This window comes from Geotrypetes seraphini, chromosome 13 (genome assembly GCF_902459505.1).
Source record: "Geotrypetes seraphini chromosome 13, aGeoSer1.1, whole genome shotgun sequence".
NCBI lineage: Eukaryota > Metazoa > Chordata > Amphibia > Gymnophiona > Dermophiidae > Geotrypetes > Geotrypetes seraphini.
In genome coordinates, this window is record NC_047096.1 from 31,362,642 (window position 1) to 31,384,415 (window position 21,774).

A 21,774-nucleotide genomic window follows, 5' to 3' on the forward strand; every position below is an offset into this window, starting at 1 on the left:
TTCCAATATTACCCCTCATGGAGACTGGATAAGCTAGGGATGCGATCAACAGAGCTGATCCCTCTTTACAGATGAGAGCAATGAAGAGGTAACCACTTCATTTGTACAAGGTAGAAACAGATTGATACGTTACAGCTGATAACCTAATACTCCCTTTATCATATCAGCCCACTCAACCCTTAAAAGTCTGTCACTAATATGGTTAGCTCAGTCAAAAGATCCCACTTAAAAGTGGTTGCGGACCATAAGTTCCTCCCTGTAATCTAAATCGACTAAAACACCAACCAAACTACTTCATTCAGTTCTGGGAGAACTGAAAGCATCTATTCTGCAGACCACAACTGCCTTGAAAACAGTTTTAACCTATGATCACTGTCCACTGGAAATGACCATGGACGTTAATGTGCATGGGGATACCTGAATGCATATTATGCAAAAAAAAAAAAAATATATATATTAAAAATCTGGCTTGTTACTAGCCCACAGTCCTGGTATATGCCACATTCAATATGTGTGAGGGGGACATTTTTGGCAGATATAGCGAGCCTGTGTTTTTGTAATGGCTGGAATGCACCTGCTCATCCTGTGTTTTCTAATGGTGTCTGCCACCACAGAGCTCCCAAGTTCTTCTGAAGCACTCATTATTCCAAAACAACTAGATTTCCTACTTTAGGCTATGTTTCATTGTACTGCCAACAGAAAGACAACGCTTTCTACAGTAAAGGAAAGGCAACTCAGGGTGATGCTTGTTCTCAAAAAGTCCCTTAAAAAAAAAAAAAGCACCACTCTCACATTTAAATGGAGAACAAGAAAATAGCCACCAGGTCTCATATCTCCACCATCTTCTGTGCCTCATGTCCCTGTTAGCTGTGTTCCACTTAGGGTGCTGCTGTAAAATTAAGAAAATTGGAAACAAGACCCTCTTAATATTATGCATCGCAGATCAATGATGCCACAAGTTTGTATCAGGAAAGGGGAATTCTGCTTCTCCTAAACTGAAGCTCATCAAGACTATGTGCAAGCTTTGTGGCTGAAATCAATCATTTTGCCATAGTATGATTAATTCTTATAACCTCTCTAGCTAGTCACACCCCCTCTTTTCCAGCCTATGTCTATTAAGGCCACACATTTAGGCTGCCATTATGAGCTGCAATCAGTAACTGAAGTGCGCATACCATGAATGCTTCTACCCTCTGCTGGCAATTCTATGGAGCAGAATAACTTCACCGCTTTTTCTCTTAAAGCTTTCCTGTGTCTTAGGGTGTGGGGGGGTCATATAGTCTCGGAGGAGTATATGATCCAATACATACTGTTACTTCAAGATGGACCAAAACTTGTCAAAAGAAATCTGTACGACACGCAACACAGCAGCAGCATTTCAATCTTATTTTAGGGGCTCCATGCAGGGTGAGTAATACCCTCAGCTGCCTGCCATTTATTTTACATGGTGTGTATATTCTCCACGTCCATTCCTAAGAGTTGAGAAAACAAAGGTAAAATCCTTTACAGACAACCAAAGTAAAACCATTATTTGTTTTTCCCCCTCCTCACAGCCTGAGTGCTATCGAGTAACCTCACTGCTAGGATTGTGTTCAATGTATTGGCATAAAAATCTAAGAACAGGGGATTCCATGTAATAGGTCTGTAACTTTCCTTGCTCATCACCTGTTTCTTTCAGTACCTCAGTAAAGGAAAGCATTTGCAAAAGACACTTTTCTTCAGATTTTATTAACAGGCTTCCATTCTTTGTAATGGGTAATTTAATTTTTCATCTTTCCTTCTTTGTAAATTTATTTCCTGAAGCATGTCCCCCCATCCCCCCAAAACTAACCACTCACTATACTTTCCAAAATCAAAAACTGTTTCTGACGTTTTATTTTCATACTATGACAAAGAAACACATTTCACGCTAGAATATTCACACACACCCACAGTGCACAAGCTTGCATATCTAAGGTGGAATGAGGAAAAAATAATTATAATAAAGATAAAGCAAGAGAGAGAATAATTTCATTCAAAGGGCTGGTGTGTTCTCTCCTACCTCCCGATGAACTTTTTTTACATTCAATTTTTCCCTTGTTTCCAAATTAGAGATTGTTTCTCTATAAATAATAATGATAAAAAAGCAACACATAATTCCATAAAGTGGAAAAATGTTGTCCTCTGGTCTAATTTCTATAGTCGTAAACTTCCTTAAAATTCAGGAAGAATCGCCTTTGCTAGCAATCTAGGTGACTACAAAATTGATTCCACTTTCAAAAAGGGTAGTTTCACAAACAAAAGCTTCACACATGACTGACCCCCTTCACTGATTGTAGTCCTTTTTCAGGTGCCAAAAGATGGAATGGAAAATAAAAAAAAAAGGACAAACCATCCTTTAACCAACAGGTAGAGCCACTAGTATCCATTTGGGCCTTGTGAAATACCTTTCACTGGTCAGCTGCAAGAATACTCAAGAGGATACCCTAAGTAAGCTTCCAAAGCTTCATGTGTTGGAGGATCCATATACATCGTGACAGCTCAAGTACAATGTGTTTTTTTGGGGTTAAGTCCTGCGCTTGTTCAGCAAATGGTTTTTAGAACAGGCAACGAGTCTGTAAACTAGGTGCAATGACTTCTTATTGGTGGCTGAATGGATAGCTAGTGGCACAAGCTATGATTTTTTAAAAAATCTAATGAGATTGTTTGAATGAGTGTGTATACCCACAAGACCCAATGACAGAATAAAAATAAGGTACAGCTGTTAAACAGGAAACGTAAAATGTAAACAAGTATTTCTTTTGTTTTCTCAGATTCTCCCATTGTGAAGCAAACATGCTAAAATAATAAAAAAAACTAATATATATATATATACATATATACTGTGTCTATTAAAAAAAGGCAGTTTACTTTAACACATAGGGATAAACTTAACACAACAAAAAATAAAACTCGCTTTCAACACTGAAAATTAAAGTTGAATCTGAATACTGCAAAATCAAATGCATCAAGAAGCTGAAATTTGGCATACTGTCTAAACAAAATTAAATGAGGCTAGAACGTGGAAACCCAGGATACAGATGCTTTGCAACTGTAAAACCACATAGCTACCCGTGATTATTAGTTAGCGATGAGGCCAGAGTTAACATTAAAAAAAGTAATAAATAAACAGTAAATTAATGGGTTTTAAGAAAAACCTGAATGTTAACAGGAAAGATCAATCAACTAAGCAGATTTTTCAAAACCTGTCATTCTTTTGCCCTTTTGTTATGGGGTGGATGTCTGTATGTGGGAGAGGGGGATTTGCTCACAGAAAGCAATATAAGGTCAATTTGGGTTTCTTTTTTTTTTAATATTTATTCCACACTGACCAGAATATGGGTGTTGGCTCTGGCTTTTAAAATTTCAAACTTTTTTTTTTCCTTCTTGAAAAGCAAGTGCACAAGACATTAATTCCTTTCTAGAAACCTAAATAATAATTAAAAAAATAATACAAATAAAATAATAATAATAAAAAAACAGCGTGAAAGACACCATAGGAATGAGATGTGCATGTGTTTTCGGCTGTTGTAAATGCTGGTTGGGCGAGGATGTTCTTTCACGGTTTTGCTCGTTTGCTCGTCTGTCCATCACGTGGCTCATGCTTTGCTCTCGTTCACGTTTGTTTGTGTGGCCTCATTGGGCACTGTCTTGACCTCTGCTGGGGCTGTCTCGGCTTCTGTCCCCTCTGACTTAGACTTGTCTTCTACGGGCGTCTTCCTGTGAATGGAGAAACAAGTAGCAACAATTCAGGTTAGAGCCTCGTGAAGATTTGTATTTATTTTTTTTTTTTTTAAGCTTTCAGTTCAGTCTGAAGCCCACTGAATCCAGCACCCTGTCTCAGACAGGTAGTCTGGTCACAAGTCTCTGGCAGATTCCCCAAAACAGATCTTCCCATAAGTGTGGAAAGAAATTAAGATTTTAGCAATATAACTGGGCAGACAGGAGCAGAAAGTCATAAAGCAGTCACACTAAAATAACTTCCACAAAGTGGCTTTAGGTCCACAGGGAAGAGCTAACTGTAAACTCCCATTTCTGCACATTTTGTATCTAAATCCTGCAATTAACAATAAAAATATGTTCCACAATGCTTAGAGAGTGACTTAAAAATACATGAACCAGCTCTGCATGTGCCCTCTTTGTGTAAGTGACAGTATTGATATGTCAGCACATAGACACGTATTTACCAAAACATAGATGTTATGTCAGCAAATTTAGAAACCTACCCAACTACATTATCCTAATTAGGTACAGAGCCTATTCATTCAGCAAAATTAAGCAAACAAACTTCCCTAATACCTGTAGAGTGCTCGCTCTGCCTAAAACAAGCACTTTTCCAAAAAATCGAAGTGCCTGGGGGCAGCTGCAAATCAGAGTTGATCTTGGTGAGCACAGACATGCATTCTCTTTCTGAAATGGGGAATGCATGCATATTTTTGGCCCCTTCTAGCCCCTCCCAAAACACACCCAGAACCTCTTCCCATTGCCATATGCATGTATTTGTGATTTTGATGTGTATATCCTAGCTTTCTAAAATTGTGTGTGAGATGTAAATGCCATTATGTTTACATTAGCAGCAACTCTTAATTGAATGCTAGTAAATCAGGCCCTTAAGCCTTAAATCCTAGCAGAATGGAAAATGCCTATTATATCCAAAGGTAACTCACCTTGTGATCATGGGATAAATGCAAATAAATACAAATGGGAAGATTAGGTTCTTACCTCGATAATCATCTTTCCAGTATAAAAGAACATGAGTCTTGACCAGTAGGTTATTTACCTCTACCTGCGCATTTTTGCAGAAGGAATCATCTACAGATTTTCAGCTCCATCTCCTTAGGTAAGTGGGCAGTCCTCATCTCAGTTTGTACCAAAGCAGTTGATCACCCCCTAAAAGAGGAGAAATAACAGGGAGGGCATGGGGAACTCCCTGAACAAGTCAAGTCCTTTTCGCTCTGCAACAAAGACAGTTAAACCCCATGAAACTTAATACAAGCAAGGTGGGCCCAAACAAGCCACCTACCTGAGTGCAACCAGCACTCACATTTATACATCTCTCCCATGGACTTTGTCATAGTGAGTTATCGCATCACTTATTGTACTTGCTGGACAGTCAAAAACAATCATCTATATACTCTCTTGACTGCTCCAAGGCAAGCATTTGGAGACACACGTACACATCTGAGATACGAAGCAGGCTAAATTGATATCTGACAGGGCAGGCATCAAGACTTATATTCCTTTATATGGGAAAGAAGATTATCAAAGTAAGAACCTAATCTTCCCTTCCAGTGCAAAAGGAACATGAGTCTTGATGAGTGGGATGTACCAAAGCTGTCCCCCGAGTCTAGGATGGGGCAGATGATCCTGCTGCTAGCACCAAGGATCCAAAAATGTTGTCCATTTGTATCTTCACTTCCACTCTGTAAAAATTTACAAAAGTATGGAGAGCGGACCATGTAGCTGCCCTACAAATCTTGGGTGGAACTACCATGGATTCTACCCTGAAGAAGACACACTTTTGGTGGAATGTGCCTTCAAGGAAATTGGTGGCTGTTTGCCACAGCCAATGTCATCAGACAAAATATCTATGCGGATCTATCTGGAAATCAAAGACTTAGATGCTGGCTTCCCTGGTCCACCAGGACTGGTGATCTCGTAAAGATGATCTGAAAGATGAAAAATATTCATCATCTCGAGGTAATGAAGAAGAACTCTCCTCATGTCCAGTAACTCCAAAACTTTGTCCTTTTTCTTTACATCTGGAACCTGGAATGGGGTCAGACTTGCTGATCGACATGGAATGCCAACACCACCTTTGACAAAAAGGAAGAACCATGCATAGAGACATACCCGCCTCTGTAAATCTGAGGAACAGTTCCTCTACATGACAGAGCCTAAAGTTCCAAAACCCTTCTTATCGAGGCAATAGCTACCATGAAAACCATCTTGATGGTCAGATCCATCAGTGACGCCTCTTGCAAAGGCTATTACGGGGCTCTACTGAGGGCCCGTAGCACAATGTTAAGATTTCAAGTTGCAAATGGTTGTGTCAGGGTAGAATGCAAACGCAACACTCCCTTCAGAAACCCGGACACATCCGGATGGGAAGCCAAAGACCCTTTCTTCACTCAAGCCATAAAGCATGAGAGGCTTGCTACCTGTACCTCGAAGTAGCCAACCACCAGGCTCTCTTTGAGATCATCCTGAAGAAATGAAATTGGGACCCTAAAACATTCCACCTTCTGTTCCATGCACCAGCGCTAAAAAGTCTTCCAAGCCTTAGCATAGGCTGCGACCGTAGCCATCTTCATAGATTGTAGGAGGGTAGCTATAGCTCCCTCTGAATATCCTTTCTTTTGTAGGGCTGCATGCTCAAGAGCCATGCCATAAAACAAAAGCGTTCCTGTGAACACTGTGCTGGAAACACTGGCAGTCTGAGGCACTTGTCTCAGTGAGCTTCCTGTGACTCCAAGACCCTGAATGGACTAGAAGGGGCTAAGCCCTATGCTCCTATTCCCCCATGTGCCCCATGGCATGAGGCACATGGGTGCTCCTCAGCTAGCCATCCAGCACAAAATTGGCATGACACAGGGGTAGGGAGTCCATAAAAAAATTGATTATTAGTAAAATCAAAGTGTTATGAGGCAGATAGAGGTTTTTGAATAAAATTGGGAAATCCAAGACGGCCACTGCAATTGTGTATTGGCATAAAAAAACGGCCTGGGATAGCTTGATAAAAGTTACAAAACTAAGAAAAGGGATTTTTGAAAATGGAGGACCCTATAGAAAGACCATCAAAACATCCATTTTTGAACCAACTCAAAGACTCCCATAAACAGTAATAGACTCCCATAGACAGTATTCACAGAACTGTCTGGTGCTGTGCCTGCATCAGTTCACACTGCAGCTGGATAAAGATTTCTGCCTTGGACAAGCACATAAAGAAGCTTATCTCTTTGGGCTGCCTTTTAGACAGGCACTGAGATCCTGAAAGCCTTGACCCCACTAGCTCCTCACTCATCTTTGAGGAGGGGGGCGGGAATGCAGCTGACACCCGCTATAGTCCTCTACACCAACATGGGGCCACTCAACCTGTGCTCAAGTGCCTGATAAATTGGGCGAGCTGAGCTCCCAGAGGAACGCACCCTGAGCTATCCTAAATGTTAGTGGTTGGCTAGGTAGGTGCCCTACAAAAGGGTTGCTCTTCCGCAGCTACAGCCCTGTGAACTAGAGACTGAATATTCTCCCATGCAGAGCTATCCCAGCAATCCTGGGAACCTCTGGGGCATCGTGAAGCCTCTAACTTTGGATTGAAAACCTGAAAATAAATCAATTGCAGGGCAGAAGAAAAGACACCTTCTCAACTTGCTTACAGAAGGAAAAACTGAGGAGATGGGGACTGCCCACTGATGCAAGGGGGTGGAGCTGAAAAGCTGCAGATGATTCCTTTTGCAAAAACCTGCGGGTAGAGGCAAATAACCCACTGGTCAAGACTCATTTTCCTTTTAACCTGGAAGAAATGTTGTATAATCATCCAGGGGTCTCCTTCCTGCTCTATGGTCTTCAGTATCTCAGCTATCATGTACTATTTCATCAGATTTCTGCACCCTAAATGAATAGCTCTGCATTTTTCAGTAATGAAACTTAGTTGCCAAAAAATGTGTCTCTCATTAAGATTTCTTAGATTACTTCTGCCACTTTCCTTTCAAACTCTGCCTGCAGTTATCTTCACTTTGGTGTTGTCAATGCCAACTGTTCTTGCTAAAGTCAGCCTATAGCTCATAAATATAGCTTAGAACCTGGTCTGAGATTATCTTAAAGTGGATTGTTTGATGTTAAAAACAAAGAAATCTTGGGCTCCCTGTGTATGGTATGTTCCTAGCTTTTTCACACCAAAAACAAAGAGGGGCTATGTGATTGGTCCCTGTGCCAACTGGCTTCAGGTCTGCTTGACAGGACGGAACCAGTTCTGGATTTACCTCACTGTGTTCGACGACTTGCTTTTTTTTACATAAGGTAAAGGCTTTTAAAGGCCTTTGGACTAATGGTGCAATTGGATAGTGGAAGGGAAGGGAATTAGTGATTATTTTGGTGGTCTCTAATGAACCATTAGCTTTTTAAACAGCTATTTTATTAGTTTGCATTGGACTGGAGGAGAAGGGACAAAAAAAATGAACTAAAAGCTCATTTTTAACTTTCTGATTATTCTGTAGTTTCTGATGTTAAAGACAAGATGCCAACAGCAGATGAGTTTAGGTGTGGGCTCTTTGGATGATTTAGCAGAGTCTTGTGTCTCGTAGTTAACACACATTCGACTCAATTTATCATCCCTTCTATCCAGTTGCTGCAAATGTTAGCAGAAAAGTTCATGGCTTTGAAAACATTTCAAAGCAAATTAAGTCACCCTCATTTAACCTATTCACAATGCATCGAGGATCTGATTTTCCAATTTATTTTGCAGTTTAAAATCAGTTTCCAAATCCACTGGGTGTGAAAGCTAAGTGAAGACATTGCAAATTAGATACAAACTGGGTAAGTGTTCATTACTGTATCAGGCACTCCAAAAATAACAGGACTTCACTATTGCCTGTGAGTCTATGTAATTCAAAAACAAAACAAAAATAACTTTAACTGAATTAAAATGAAACAGAACTGATAGCATTAATTATTTAGCTCCACAGAGCTAGACATTCTAAAGCTACCCATGGGAGGTCAAGCACATGAATATGAATATTTATCTCCTCAAGAGGACCAAGTCTAGTCCGCCCAAAACCCATCTAACACACGCCCAAACCCCGCCCAATGCATGCCCATAACACACCTTTTAACATGCCCCCTTGAACTTTGGATGCACAGTGGGTTTAACATCTCACTAGGGGCTCCTTTTATGAAGGTGCGCTAAGCGTTTTAGTGCGTGCTAGCCAAAAATCTACTGCCTGCTCAATAGGAGGCGGTAGTGGCTAGCGCGCTATTCCGTGCGTTAAGGCCCTAGTGCGGCTTTGTAAAAGGAGCCCTAGATATCCAGAAAAAACAGTTTTGATTATCAGCACTTGGACGTCCAAGTGTCAACTTAGACGGTTTTTTGGACATTTTAGTTTTATGATTATGCCCCTAATAGTCAATTATTTTTTTCAAGCTCTGAGGAAGCTGCATTACAAAAGGACAGATTCTCATTTTTGTACACAGGGGCTAATCAAGACAGAATGCCGACCTTTGTGATTAGGGCTTCTGTTGATTGGTGTTTGCAATGTAAAAATAGATGTTTTAGTTTCCAACCAATTAGGGGTCTTTGAGGTACAAAACAAAATGTGGTGTTTTTGCAGTGAGAAGCTAATTATTGGCTATCTTTTCTGGTTGAATCAAATTCATATATTGACGCAGTCGAGGAATTATCAACACCGAAAAGACACAAAAATAAAGAAGAGTTTCCAAAGCAGGCAAGAGACAGGGTACAAAAATACCAGGGATGTTTTTTTGGTGTTTACTAAGTAAACTCCTCCAGGATGAAATTTAGCCCAGAAAAATCAATGGGCTACATTCACAAAGCAAACTGATCATGTACCGATCAGTTTGCGACCAGATTTCCCTCGGGCTCCATTCACTAACCTCTCCTGTGATCCGCTTCGAATCCATGCATGCAAACGAGGTGAAACGCATGCAAAGTAGGCAGGGACGCGATTCACAACACAAAATTTCACACCCGACTGGGCTGGCCAATCAACTGAAGAAGCAACTGCTGGGGACCAGTCGAAAACATCTTTCCGACTCTGGAAGCCCTGCTCGCCGCACTCTCCTGCCTGCTCGCCCTGAATCGCCACCCTGGTTTTCTCCTGCCCTTCTTCCCCGAATCTCTACTGCCTTTCTCTGATACTCCTGCCTGCCTGCTCGCCGCATCGGTTTTCTCTTGCCTTTCTTCCCCAAATCTCTCTTGCCCTTCCCCGCCCTGCGAGCCCGTGATTTTAACCATCGGATTTAAAGCAGATTAAAACCACGGGCTTGCAGGACTAAAAACTAATAATAAAAGTTAAAGTTAAAAAAAATAATAATTGCAGCTCTGACAGGCATGCGCAGACCATCTACAGATGGTCTGCGCATGCATGGGGATCACAGAAAAGCGATCCGTGCTGGCAGATGGGGGCGTTCCTCCGATCGCCTCCCTCTGCATATTTTAGTTTGCTGAATTCGTCGGACCTGCCCGGATCGGGCAGGTTGGTGAATCTGGCCCAATGATCTTAAAGGCGCTGACCTCTGGGGGCAGAAAAGGCCAGATTCTATCAAGGACAGCTATTTTAGGTGCCCTAATTGCAGTCGCCTAGCGCCACCTAACTTTGGAATCCATGCGCATCTTTTTTTTTTTTTTTTTAATTGGCTTAATCAGTGTGCTAGTTGAGTGCACCAGTTTTCAGCCCATCCAAAGAAAATTTTATTAGCAATTAAGAATTTGTCAACAAACTCTTAGTACACCTAGCAACGCTTAAGTGGAGGTGCCCTCTGATGTCTTATGACGCCTACCTGGAAAGTAGACATGGTTAGGGGCAGGAAATAAGTATGGTTGACTTAAGCATTGCTAGAGATCCGAGTTAGGAACTGGTAAAACCTGGCCTAATATACATGCGCTAATATCTAAGATGCCTAGTGACACCTAAGCATGTCTAGGCTCCGCTAGGCAGGCTTCTATGAACGGCACCTAGCGGATGATCGATAACCGCATCGAGTGGCGCCTACAATGTAGGTGCACTTAGGTGCCATTTATAGAATCCTGCCCACAATAACTTGTGTATTCAATACCAGGCCTAATCCAGGCACCAGCATTGAATATCTGGGGCTTGCATGGCTGCCAGAAGTTATTCAGGCACCTGGTGTCTGAATAACAAAGCAGATAAAGGGGCTGTTTCTATTCTATTTGTTGCACTTTTGTACCACATTCTACCCTAAAATTAGATCCCAAAGTGGTTTACAACTTTTGCAAAAACATACATTAGCTAATTACAGAACAGCATAAGAACATATAAAACACTAATTCAAGACAAAGACCTGCCAAAATAGAATGATCTGCGGGTGCGTTGAAACAGAACATTAAGAGTCAATAATTCTAAAAGAGCATTCCAAATAGCTTCACAAAATCTAAAGCGCAGTAAAATCTGGACATAGTATATTCTAATATGGGACTTTTCCACGCGCTAAACCCAGATTTACTGTGGTGTATTTTTAAGGCTTTTTTTTTGGTTCTGTATTAATGTTTGCATTAGCATGCGATACCTGTAAAATATTAACGTAGAGCGTCTACTGCTTCATTTTTAGAAGGTGCTAAGGGTTCCTGCATCAACCTAGCATTATCCAATTAGCATGCGCTAATCCTAATGCACTAGCTAGATAACGTTTCTATGCCCATTCTCTGCCTATGACACGCCCCTTCCAAAACTAATTTTTAAAGAGCTAATGTGCAGGTTACCGTGCACTAGCAGATAAAATACTGCCATACGGTAACCCAGGGGTGTCCAATGTCGGTCCTCGAGGGCCGCAATCCAGTCGGGTTTTCAGGATTTCCCCAATGAATATGCATGAGATCTATTTGCATGCACTGCTTTCATTGTATGCTAATAGATCTCATGCATATTCATTGGGGAAATCCTGAAAACCCGACTGGATTGCGGCCCTTGAGGACCGACATTGGACACCCCTGCGGTAACCTATTGGCGCGAGGTAACTGCGCCAAGGACCAGATTCAATAAAGAGTACCTAAACACCCCCAAAATAATGCTTAGCACGCACTAAATCGGTTAGCACGCCTTAGTAAAAGGACCCCTAGATGTGGCCATTTACACCAACTGTAACCTGGTGTAAATCCTCGCACTTAAATTAGGCTCAGATCCTTTCTTATTCTATAACCATATGCATAAATTGCAGGAATGCCCCTGATCCACCCATGACCCTCCTATGGCCATGCCCCTTTTTGGAACCATGCCCATAAACACGCCTGTAAATTTTAATTAATTCCAGTTAGCGCTGGTAATTGCTTATGATGAGCCCAATTATTGGCGCTAATTGGCTCACCACTCAGTTAAGTTGTGCATGCAAATTAGGTGCATGCCCAAATCTGCATGTCCAATTTTTAAGCGCCTTTTATAGAATTAGCCTTTTTGCTGTCCCAACATTATCCACTTTGTTTTCCAATTACGTACCTGCTAACTGGGTAAACGATTCTGCCCCAGCAGTAGGCGGGTAGTGTTGTGGAGGTCTATCCCAGATTTTTAGAGGCACGACACAGCTATGTGCCACTAGAAATCCAGGGATCACCCAGTCAGTGGGTGATAACCAGTTAGGAGCCCTACTGATTTTTATTGGATTTGGTGGTGTTATCATCTCTTAGGGCCTGATATTCAGCTGGTGTTTTGCTGACCACCCCCAGCATTATACCTGGAAATTCAATGCTGGGCCATGTCTGAGCACTGGCATAGAATTTATGGATTTCCAGAGCAGGCTAATGTATAACCAGTTAAGTACAATATTCAGCACTTAACTGGCTATGGGGACTCCCTAAAGAGAGCATCCAACCTATCCACCAAAACGCACCCCCCCCCCCCCCCCAAATAGCTGGTTTTCAGTTTGGTGCTAGCCAGTTATTTTTAGTGGCACTAAACTGGTTAAGTGTCACTGAAAAGTAGTAGTTAGTCCCAAACAAGCAATTTAATTGGCCAGGAACTATTTCTGGTCAGTTAATCGATATGAGCAGCAGTATACAGTACTGCGTATGTCTAGTGGCATTATAGAAATTATAAGTAGTGACTATGGCTTACAGACAGCTATGCACAGATATCTGTAAGGGTTAACTCTATTATCTGCTTATATTTTCCTGACTCAGTCATACATGTGGTATGTTTTCCTGGTAATAGATTAGTAGCAGATGAGAGGTTAGTGGAGACATCACCACAATACAAACAAAGCACAGCACGGCACCAATGCACGGGAACACACAGCACAACCAACAGAACATTAAGAGAGGCCATACTCGGTCTTCGCTGGAACAGTTGATACAGAGGTGTCTGCGGTGGAAGAAGCAAGTGCAGGAGCTTGCCCACTACCCATAGTGGCAGCAGCAGCAGTGCCAAGAGCTGCAAAAACATCCTTTGCAAGGTCAATGTCTGGGGTCTTGAAGGTCCCTCCATCCATTTGAAAGTCCTCACTTTGGGAGGGGTTTGTAGAGCTGGCTGAAGCAGATTCATTCTTCGGGCTGGCTGAGTTCTTGGCTGCCTCTGTTGGGCTCTTTACTATGCTGGACTGTGCAACTTCCTTTTCAGGGCTTTTGACACTTGATGCTTCCTGTTTGACCTGTTTGGGCTCTGAAGAAGCAGGAGGACTAGTGGAATGTGCAGGAACTCCAGCAGGCTTATTGACAGGGGCCTTGGCCAGCTCAGCTTGGTTGGTAGCAGAACTGGGGCTAAGGACACCCCCTTGGCTGGCCATGACACTTGAAGATGGATTATTAGTGACAGGAGCAGAAGTTGGGGTGTCACTGAGATCTACAAGGGGCGCAACTTTGGGACTTGATGTAGGTGGTGGTGAAGAAACAGAACCTGGCCTCGCTTTTCCTGGAGTGGCCTGACTGGGCTGCACAGAGTTTGACTCAGGGATGGTGGATGCAGGAGGGGCTATGCTGGAGGTGAGAGTAGTAGTCTCACTGGTGGGGCTGCTTTGAGCAGTGGCAAAGGTTTCAGTGATAGTGTCAGAGTTTGTGGTGACCGTTGTCACAGAAGGCAGCATATCCTCGACAGAAGCCGTGGTGTCGGCCGGATGCCTGTTAGAATGAGATAAGGGGCAGAAAAGAAAGCAGACAATGAAGCTCATACAGGACAGAAAAAAGCAAAGGCCACGGCCACGCACACACATTGTGCGCACACGGAGCAAGCGCAGCATGCTGTTATAAGGACATTAAACAACATGGAAGCAAAGGACGAAAATTGTTTTAGGTAAGATGTGCAGTGAAGCATAAGCATCAGATTAAACTTGTACAATAAGGTGCATGGAGCAAAAGGAAGAACAGAGCACAGTAGAGATTTTAATCACGTGTTAGTCCCTTTTCCTTGCACAGACTCACTGTCTTTTTTTTACCTTGATGAAGCATTTCACATGCATATTCTAACCTCTTTGAGCAAGGTCTTTTAACTGGTTTTCCTGGTAAGCAGCATCAGTGCTACTCAAGACAAAACTTGGCTAAAATACAATCATCAAATTTATTAGAAAGCACTTACAAAAGTACTAGCCAAATACCAAAATGAAGACATCAGATGGAACTGTCACTTTCTATAAAAAGCCAAAAGACTCTGAGGGCCTGACATTAAGGGCTATTTAGGTGGCTAGGAATGGCTCTCGGATGACTAAACAGCACATAGCCAGTTACCCGGCGATATTCAGTAGGACATAGCTATCTTCCACTGAATATCTGGCTCAATGGATTTGTTGGTGAATGTCTATGTCACGACATAGCTGGTCACCGCCAATATTCAGTGGCTTGCTAGCTAAGTTCGGCAGCCAGACAGAGTCACCTAAGAGGGTGGTCTCTTTAGCTATTAAGACAGCCTGCGAGCCCCTCAACATTGGCCTAATATTGGCCTAGTCGACTAGGGGCTCCTTTTACAAAGGCGGGCTAGCGGTTTAACGTGCGTAATAGCGCGTGCTAAACTGCCGGACGCGCTAGCCGCTACCGCCTCCTCTTGAGCGGGTGGTAGTTTTTCGGCCAGCGCGGGGGTTAGCGCGCGATGAAAAGTCACGCACGTCAACCCCGCTAGTGCAGCTTTGTAAAAGGAGCCCTAGGTCTCAGCTGGCCAAAAAACAGAGCGGAAATTCAATGCCAGTCGCCAGCATTGAATTTCCTGTATCACTGCAGACTACGGGAGATCGCTGGCGATCTCATGTGGTCTGAATGTCGGGGGACAAGTGTCTGGATTTAGAATTTCCATTTAACTGGAAGCTAAAATTGCAAGCTAGTTTCTTCCCTGGTTATTGAAAGTGACATTTCTTATGGCAAAAGAGGCCTTGTGCCACTGGAAAAGACACTGTAAAACAGCTGAACAGTTCTGCCTCCACTACACTGAAAAAATTGCTGGCAATTGTTTCATAAACAGCATCACATGAAACCTGTTAAGAGAGGCTCATGATTAAACCTCAGAAAGGCCAATTTTTCACTCATTTGATGCTGTTCCTCCCTCACAGCCAGATAATGTTTTTCCACCTCTCTCCACTAGAAATTATACCATAGCCACCTGTGCTTTTCCACCAGAACAAATGATCATAATCGGGCTGATAACTACAGCCTTTCAATTGTATACTCTTTTAACAGAAAAAAAAAAATTTTACACGGTGTTCTGTCTACTTGTCATTGCTAATTGCGTGGCAACTGCCGGCAAGGCATGGTTTGGAATAAGGAAAAAATGTAATATACGCGTGTTGGTAGTACAAACCAGCCAGCAGATACTGCATTACAATTCTCAAACCATGGAGCACACTTAAGCCTTTCTGTGTTTGCATGTATTCTCTACAGAGCCAAGACCCAATGGGGTCAGTGCGACTCCAGCATAAAAGGCCTGATTATATAAACAGTGCTAGATTGGCAGCGCCTGGCCAATTTTGGCATGTAATTCATATTTTTTAAATTGGTGTTATAATTGAAAGGGAAAAGATTTTGTACAAATGTAAAGAAGTTCTTCTTCACCCAGAGAGTGGTAGAAATCTGGAATGCTCTTCTAGAGGCTGTTATAGGGGAAAGCACCCTTCAGGGATTCAAGAAAAGGTTGGATAAGTTCCTACTGGAACAGAACATACGCAGGTAAGGCTAGACTCAAATAGGGCACTGGTCTTTGACCTAAGGGCCGCCGCGTGAGTGGACTGCTGGGCACGGTGGACCACTGGTCTGACCCAGAAGTGGCAAATCTTATGTTCTTATGAAAAACACTTGTAAAACAACTTAATTCAAATTCGGCATGACGTCTACTGGCGCCTACCCAAAAAGTAGGTGTAGTTAGGTGTGGAGTTTGTCAGGTAAAGCGTTGGGTGCTGGTATTTTAGGTGCCTATAGGTGTGATTCTACGAATAGTGCCTAAATTTGATTACAGAATAGGCATAAAGTTGTAGGGAACAACCAAGGATGTGTTGACAAAAGTTCAATAAGGTGAGTACATTCTTCAATCAGACTTTATTAGTACATAATTCATGGACCCGACACAGTCTGTATTAGAGATTGCATCAAGGGTCACAAGCTTAACGTCTACAGAAAAACATATACTTTAACATAAGTACTTAGCATAAACTATAAGAAAATGTTATAAAATAAACAAATATTATAAAATAACCAAATGATGAAATGATAGATATAAAAACTGATATATAAAAAAGCTGACAATAAAAATGAAATCTATTTTACACTAAACATTTAAAAATACCAAAAGATTTTTTATATCAAAGTAACAATTTTTTGGAAAGGTTTTTTAAAAATACAACCCCCTCCTTTACAAAGCCGTGCTAGTGTTCTGGAACAGTCTCCCGGAAGAGGTGATGGAAACAGAGAGGGAACAAGAGGGCCTGGGATAGGCATGTGGGATCTCTCAGAGAGAGAAAGAGATAATGATTACTGAGGATGGGCAAACTAGGTGGACCATTTGGCCTTTATCTGCCGTTATGTATCCATGAGCGTCCAAGCTCTTACCACCCCGGCTGGCGCTAAAAACGCTAGCGCAGCTTTGTAAAGGAGGAGGTTAGTAAGTTAGTTATAAAACCTCACAAATATATATTGTTTGATCATAAGTGTTGTGCAATGAATTGAGGTCATACCAAAACATATAAAAGTCATTTAAAATGTCATTAAAAAATATAAATGTCATTAAAAAATGGTGTGAATATCTAAAATCTCAGCTTTATTCTTTTTCTTTAAAAATGTTTTTCTTTTTCTTTCATACATACATAAAGTGCTTCAACATTGTAGTCATTTGTGCGTGAGTGACAAACTTCAGTGGTTTTTCAAAGAGCTTCTAAACGTTCATTTATAGTCTTTCTTTGAGTTAAATTTTGTTTATAACCACTGAATAAAGGTGACCTTGTGCAAAAAGTGCTGTAGTGCTGTGTTCTAAACTCCTTCAGGTTACATTTACCCCCCCGAGAATTTCTTCGTCAGGAGGGGTACTGTGAATCGGCTCTCTCTCATGGGGAGGACAAGCAATATTGACGAAGAAATTCTCGGGGGGTAAATGTAACCTGAAGGAGTTTAAAACACAGCACTACAGCACTTTTTGCACAAGGTCACCTTTATTCAGTGGTTATAAACAAAATTTAACTCAAAGAAAGACTATAAATGAACGTTTAGAAGCTCTTTGAATAACCACTGAAGTTTGTCACTCACGCACAATTGACTACAATGTTGAAGCACTTTATGTATGTATGAAAGAAAAAGAGAAACATTTTTAAAGAAAAAGAACAAAGCTGAGATTTTAGATATTCATTGATTGTTCTATCCAGCTATTTGAACAATATCTCCCACATTTTTGAAAAAATTAAAAAATGGTGTGCAATAAACTAATGTCTACCCTGAGTAGAAATCCATGCGATGATGGTATTGACAATGCATTGAATTAGTAGGTAAATTTATTCTGATGCAGGTTCATTAGTGTCGGGTCCATGGAATATGTACTAATAAAGACAGACTGAAGAATTTACTCATCTTATTGAACTTTTGTCAACACATCCTCGGTTGTTCCCTACAACTTTATCCCTACTCTATGGACTTTGTTTTGCTTTTGTGGGGATTTGGCTCCTTTATTTGCCCTTTTCTGCCTAAATTTAATTAACTTGCGGTAGGCACTATTTCCCTAGGCGCTTACCAATTTAGGTGCCATTTATAGAATCAGTGCCAAACTGTTCTTCACAGTGGAGATTCATATGGGCCAGAAAGGTCTGATTGGCTTCCCAGTGAAAATGGAAAAGTATGGGCCTTTCTTGTATGAGAGAGACATACTGGGGTAGATGTTCAAAGTGATTTAAATGGCCAGGAGAGGCTCCTGGCTGATGTCCAGGGCTAATTGGGGATATTTTGTGGCACATAACCAATAGGGCTACTGAATATCCGTTAACTGGACAGGTTAGGGGCGGATGTAGGCAGAGTGTCTAAGGTTAGCAGCAATATTCACACTGCTAACTAGCTAAAAGGCTATCCTAACTGTATGTGCTGAAGTTAACTGGGCATTGGTCTGGATATCAGCTGGAGCATTGTTAACTTCCATAATGGCAGTTAGACTCGGATACTCAATGGCAGGACCCGCATTGAATATCTGGGTTAGTTCAGACCACTTGCTAGCCACTTGTTGCCACTGGCTGAATATTGGCCCCACTCTCATCTAGAAAAGTCATGTCACCAAATCTAGGTGGTGACAAGTGGGGTTTAAAAAAAAAAAAATCTTTCATAGTACCTAGCCATAATAAACATATGATAAATGTCAAACCATGCAACAAAAAGAAGGAGCATTGCAACATCTCTCTTTCTTCCCTGAAGTAACTCACGTACTGGAATAGGACATCTGTTGCCCCGCCTGGTACATGGTGAAAAATTTCCATGCCATTAATGGCATCTCTAGAACGGGTGCTGAAATGTTAGCCAGTGGCTGACTGGTGGTATCCTGAAATAAAAATTCACGGACAACAAAAAGAGGTCTGCAACATACTCGGGCTCTGTGAGAGGAGTGGTCTCATTAGGCTCCGTCTGATTCCCTCCATCGTGGTTAGGGGTCCTCTCTTCCTCTGTCCGCACCTCAACGATTGGTTCTTTAGATTCATCTTTCCTATGGCACAAAGTCAATAACATGAGATTCATGCGTGCTCCCACTTGGCCCCAACTCAGCATTCTTGCTGATGTTTGTGAAAATCAAATTTCATTCATTTTATGGCTCTACAGATAAGACAAGAACTTAAGTAGTAAGGAAAGCAAAATGTATTGTTAGAATACAAATATATATAGGCTATAGCGCAGGGTTTCTCATTCCAATCCTCAGGACACACTTAACCAGTCAGGTTTTCACGATAGCCACAGTGAATACACATGAGAGAGATTGCATAAAATGGAGGCAGTGCATGCAAATATATCTCATACATAATTACCGTATTTTCACGCATATAACGCGCGCGTTATACACAATTTTACAAACCGTGCATAACCTTGCGCGTTATACGCGTGAGCGCGTTGTATAAAATTATTTTTACATTGTTCCCCCCCCCGACGTCCGATTCACCCCGCAGGACCGCTCGCACCCCCACCCCGAAGGACCGCTTGCACTCGCACCCCCACCCCGAAGGACCGCTCGCATGCACTCCCACCCGCACCCGCACACCCACCCAGAAGGACCGCTCGCACCCCCACAGCCTCCCGACCCCCCCTGCCCCCATCATGTAGAAGCTCCTACCGTGTCCTGCTGCTTCCTCTTGGCGGTCCCGTCCCTTCTGTGAGCCCTGCGCCTGCGCTGCTTCCTCTTCCGGCGGTCCCGCCCTTTCTCTGACGTCAGGGAAAGGGCGGGACCGCCGGAAGAGGAAGCAGCGCAGGTGCAGGGCTCACAGAAGGGCCGGGACTGCCAAGAGGAAGCAGGACGCGGTAGGAGCTTCTACATGATGGGGGCAGGGGGGGGCGTCGGGAGGCTGTGGGGGTGCAAGCGGTCCTTCAGGATGGGTGTGCGGGTAGGAGTGCATGCGAGCGGTTCTTCGGGGTGGGGGTGCAGGTGAGCGGTCCTTCGGGGTGGGGGTGGGAGCGGTCCTGCGGGGGGGTGAATCGGATGTCGAGGCGGGGGGCATCAGGCTTTCAGGGTGGGGACAGGACTTCAAGGGGGAGAGGAGAGTCGGGGCGGGCGAAAGGAGAGTCAGGCGGCGACGGGAGAGTCGGGGCAGCATGCGCGGTATACGGGTGTGCGCGGTATACAAAATTTTTTTTACATATATTTTGGTTTCCCGCGCGCTATACCCGTGTGCGCGTTTTACACAGGTGCGCGTTATCTACGTGAAAATACGGTACTGTGGATATTGTGAAAATGAGACTAGCTTCGTGTATCCCAAGACTGGGTTAAGAACCCCTGCTATTGCAATATGCATAACTTAATAAACTTGCTCAATATATCAACTTAAGGCCTTCTTTTTTCTGCTCCCAGTATAAACATATATATACACAATAATGAGAAATTGCCCTAAAGGGTATATTTCCAGGCCCCCAATTACAAGAACAAAGACTTACTCAACTCAAGCCCTTTCCTCCAAGATGACACATTATACCCTGGAAGCAAATTTGCATGGGGCGGATACTTGCGAAGCTACCTGAAAAGTAAGCTTAGCATTCGAAACCACCTGCCTCTCTGTATACATCTGGCCTGATTCTCTTTCCGGTGTTTTATGATTTATTTTTTTTTTTTTTTAAATTCTTTATTCATTTTCAAATTTACAATAAGTGTAACAATATATCCAAACAAATTAACAATAAATATAACACTTAATAATGTGTTTTATGATTTCAACAAATTCAACTTACGAGAAAGCAGCTTTTCCCTCTTCAATGTCCTTGCCCTTTGCCCCTGGACCTGCCTTCCCGCACAAGTTTACCGCAATACACATTAGCAGGCCACACTTGTTCAAGAAGTAACAGGTGATGTCCACAGCCACCAGCAGCAGGACAAAGATGACAATCAGAATCCCGACGATGGCCCCTGTACCCAGGCCAGAGCTGGCGCTGGGGCTGGCTGCAGAGAAAACACAAGAAAGAGACTCATCAGTTTTGTGTGTGTGTGTGTGTGTGTGGGGGGGGGGGGGGCATAGAGAATCTCCAAATATCAAACCTAACAGGGTTGTTGGCTCATCCAGGTCAACCCAAACAGCAGTCCTGGTTTTTCACACTACACAGAAGTTATAAATTGAATTTTGCTTAAAGATATGTAAATAAGAAAAAAAAAAAAAAGATACCGTACATAAATAAGAACTATAAAGCTATACATGTACTGAAATAAGACTGGATCAGCTTGTTTGGATTTAACTGGATGAGATAATAAATCTATTCTGTAGAGCTCTATCTGAACTTTTTAGTCTATAACAGGGGGTTCTGAACCCAGTTCTCAGGACATATCAAGATAGTCTGGTTTTCACAATATCCAAAATGGTTTAGAGAAATATTTGCATGCACTGACTCCACTGCACGCAAATCTGTCTTATGCATATTCATTGTGGAAAGCATGAAAACCTGACTGGCTGGGTGTGCTGAGAACCCTTGGTCTAGAAGAAAGGTAGAAAAAAAAGGGAAGAAAACAAAATGCCTACAAAGTGCTATTAGCACATGTGAATTCATTTCATTTTAAAAATGATTTTTATTGGAGTTTTCAAAACCAAAATACAATCGTACTTTAAATATCAAAACAATATTAAATGGATCTTACGTACATCATAATACAATTACTCTGAATAAGAAACAGCAAGTCTCCTACCTCTGTATCCCATAATCTCCCCATCAACTCCAGCTAACCCTCCCTCCTCTCCCTTCTTTGTGAAAGAAGATGCTACTTTCATGAAAATTTTTTTGGGGGATTTTCCATCCTTTCCTATTATCTCTCATTTTCCTTTTTACTGTTTTTATCTATTAAGGATCCTACTATGATCAACTAGGGTTAAAGTGTTATTATAATTTTCAAATTGTTCTAGCCTTCGATGGACTAAGTTCTTATCCTTAATCAAAGTTGTTGTTGTTTCTTT

The 21,774-nt window shown here is 42.2% G+C and overlaps 1 protein-coding gene across 11 annotated transcripts in view; it reads right to left on the bottom strand.

Moving 5' to 3' along the window:
• Positions 1-1,708: 1,708 nt before the first annotated feature.
• Positions 1,709-21,774, bottom strand: part of NCAM1 (neural cell adhesion molecule 1) — a 462,617-nt gene continuing 442,551 nt past the window's right edge. For 6 of the 11 annotated variants that reach the window (XM_033917705.1, XM_033917707.1, XM_033917704.1 and 3 more), the window contains 4 exons: positions 20,567-20,774; positions 18,726-18,842; positions 13,031-13,816; positions 1,709-3,738 (listed from right to left, as the gene is read on the bottom strand). In XM_033917705.1, the coding sequence (XP_033773596.1) occupies positions 3,618-3,738; positions 13,031-13,816; positions 18,726-18,842; positions 20,567-20,774 (1,232 nt within the window). In that variant the 3' untranslated portion in view covers positions 1,709-3,617. The remainder of the gene's footprint in view (positions 3,739-13,030; positions 13,817-18,725; positions 18,843-20,566; positions 20,775-21,774) is intronic. The other 5 variants (XM_033917710.1, XM_033917713.1, XM_033917711.1 and 2 more) reach the window with 1 other exon arrangement.